General features: G+C 41.6%; 1 protein-coding gene across 1 annotated transcript in view; it reads right to left on the reverse strand.

The window, feature by feature from the left end:
• MTBP (MDM2 binding protein) overlaps positions 1-3,039 on the reverse strand; it is a 78,223-nt gene that overhangs the window by 74,692 nt on the left and 492 nt on the right. The window contains exons 3-4 of the mRNA XM_010846235.1: positions 2,989-3,031; positions 2,110-2,190 (exon numbers count right to left, since the gene is read on the reverse strand). Coding sequence (XP_010844537.1) covers positions 2,110-2,190; positions 2,989-3,031 — 124 coding nt within the window. The remainder of the gene's footprint in view (positions 1-2,109; positions 2,191-2,988; positions 3,032-3,039) is intronic.

Below are 3,039 nucleotides of genomic sequence, written 5' to 3' on the forward strand. Positions count from 1 at the left end.
ACATGGAACAACAGACTGGTTCCAAATAGGAAAAGCAGTACGTCAAGGCTGTATATTGTCACCATGCTTATTTAACTTCTATGCAGAGTACATCATGAGAAACGCTGGACTGGAAGAAACACAAGCTGGAATCAAGTTTGCTGGGAGAAATATCAATAACCTCAGATATGCAGATGACACCACCCTTATGGCAGAAAGTGAGGAGGAACTAAAAAGCCTCTTGATGAAAGTGAAAGTGGAGAGTGAAAAAGTTGGCTTAAAGCTCAACATTCAGAAAACGAAGATCATGGCATCCGGTCCCATCACTTCATGGGAAACAGATGGGGAAACAGTGGAAACAGTGGCTGACTTTATTTTTTGGGGCTCCAAAATCACTGCAGATGGTGACTGCAGCCATGAAATTAAAAGACGCTTACTCCTTGGAAGGAAAGTTATGACCAACCTAGATAGCATATTCAAAAGCAGAGACATTACTTTGCCAACAAAGGTCCATCTAGTCAAGGCTATGGTTTTTCCTGTGGTCATGTATGGATGTGAGAGTTGGACTGTGAAGAAGGCTGAGTGCCGAAGAATTGATGCTTTTGAACTGTGGTGTAGGAGAAGACTCTTGAGAGTCCCTTGGACTGCAAGGAGATCCAACCAGTCCATCCTAAAGGAAATCGGTCCTGGGTGTTTTTTGGAAGGAATGATGCTAAAGCTGAAACTCCAGTACTTTGGCCACCTCATGTGAAGAGTTGACTCATTGGAAAAAACTCTGATGCTGGGAGGGATTGGGGGCAAGAGAAGAGGATGACAGAGGATGAGATGGCTGGATGGCATCACCGACTCGATGGACGTGAGTCTGAGTGAACTCCAGGAGTTGGTGATGGACAGGGAGGCCTGGCGTGCTGTGATTCATGGGGTCGCAAAGAGTCGGACACGACTGAGCGACTGAACTGAACTGAACCAGGATTTGACAAACAGGATAGGGAAGCACATAGATATTAGAAATAATTCCCCAAAGATGACAGTTGAAATTCAAGAGACAGGTTCTCTGATGAATGAAGACAGAAAGGAACAGAGCGTTCCGTCATGAGAACAGGTGCACTCTCCTTGAGGCCTCCAGAAACTCCCTTCAGCTTTCAGACATGTTCTGGCATCTCTACTCTCAGACTGAGGCCAAGCAAGGGAAGGGAAAAAAAAAGAGGGTAACGACCAAAGAAGTAATAAATGGATTATATAATGCCAATAGAAACCAAAGGATAAAAAATATTTCCAAAGTAAAGGATGATCAAAAAAGTCAAAAGATTTTTAAGAAGTTCAAGCAGATAAGAATGGAGAAAAGATAACAATTATGAAGTGCTTTTAAGAGAATTAGTAAGAGGTAAGAATGAAAAAAAAAAAAAACCAGTTAAGGAAATGACTATAAGAACATTAATAATGTATTTGTACTCAGAACACAATCATACATCCTCCTTATAAAGCCACATTACTCTATTTTACACGAAGGTAAAGATGGCAAGCAAATCTCATAAAGGGAACAAAGCTCAAAATGAGAATATAAAATAATTTTCATAACAACTTTTATGATATCCAAGCATCAGTAAATGAAGGAAAGCAATTTTCCCCTTTTGCTTTTCCTGTATTTCTTTTGCTAGCTCCCTATCCCAAGGACTTGCACCCAGTCAACAAGTGCTTCTTGTTGAGTTTAAAGACAGAGAATATAATATAGTAATGGACAAATAATGTATATTCATATATTTTTTTAAATCTTGTAACAATAAGTAAAGGACTGTGCCATAAGAGACTGGAGTTTTAAATTAGTCTAATATTTATATTATTTCTGTGTTATATGAAATTTTTACATAACACAGAAATCCTGTTACATAAAAATTGTTATAGAAATATTTATATATTCTGTGTTAATTGGTAATGCATTATAGCTTTGCACTAATATTTTCCTGTAAATACGTTTAGCTAAAATATTAAATGACATTATTAATATCCCCCCAAAAGCAAACAAAGAAAAAAAAACAAATGTTTTTGGGACTCTTATGTGACCAAATTAATTCAAGTTATTTCCAATACAAACGCTATGCCAGTGAAAAGAAGGGTGTATGTTGTACTCACCAGGGAAAGTACTATCTTCTGGACTAAGTGAAGCAGTAATGCCTCTTTTCAGGAGATGATAAACATTTGCTGCTCTTAAGTCTGAGAAAGAAAACTCAAACTCAGCTGGGCTCAAGAATTACACAACGTAGACCAATTCCAATTTCACCATCAGCCTCTCCAGAATATACGATACATAAAAGATCTACTCTGTTCAAAGTTTAACATAATAAATCTTAAGCAAGCAGAGAGAATAGCTAAGTTCCCGGTTTGCACATGCTTGCCAGTTAACGCAAATCCAAAACCTCCCTCCCCCAAACCATGTTTAAATCAATGGGATGGGAAATCCTGTTACAGTACTCCGTACACAGCCACATATACTTCCTCCTCAAAAGACCTCTCCATCAAAACAAACTAAATAAAATGCAACAGATTCCAGATAGGAGCATCAACAGGAGCGCAAAAACGGTCAGATTCGTCTTACATCTGTCGCTTGTTTTTTTAACTTATTCCACGTGCGGAATGCCTCCTCCTGTTAGGATGAATACTCCAGGAGAGTAAGAGCCCTTTCCATCTTGTTGCTTTCCGTCTGACTCGCATTTGGAACACAGGAGGCAGAACTACCTATTGAATGCATATACGTCTCAACAGCAGAAATTCCATTTCCAAGGCCCCGAGAACTTTTTAACTGTGTCTGCAAGTTCTGAGCGCGGGCGTGTGGCACCCAGAACCTTGGCCCTGTTCTGCGTGCGGGCAGCACCTTCCTCAGCCCTTACAGGCGAGCCGGAGGAGTCACGGCTCCCCGCGGCCCCTCCGCCCAGCCCTCCCCAGAAAAACCTAGTCCCAAAAGTCCTCTCCGCCCCTTGAGCCGCTCCCGCGCTTTCTCGGCTCGGCGCTTACCCGGCGGCCTCCCGGGGCCCTCGACGCGCGAGGCCTCGGGCCCACGCGCCG

The sequence above is a fragment of the Bison bison genome, unplaced genomic scaffold (genome assembly GCF_000754665.1).
Source record: "Bison bison bison isolate TAMUID 2011002044 unplaced genomic scaffold, Bison_UMD1.0 scf7180017864233, whole genome shotgun sequence".
NCBI classification, from domain to species: Eukaryota; Metazoa; Chordata; class Mammalia; order Artiodactyla; family Bovidae; genus Bison; species Bison bison.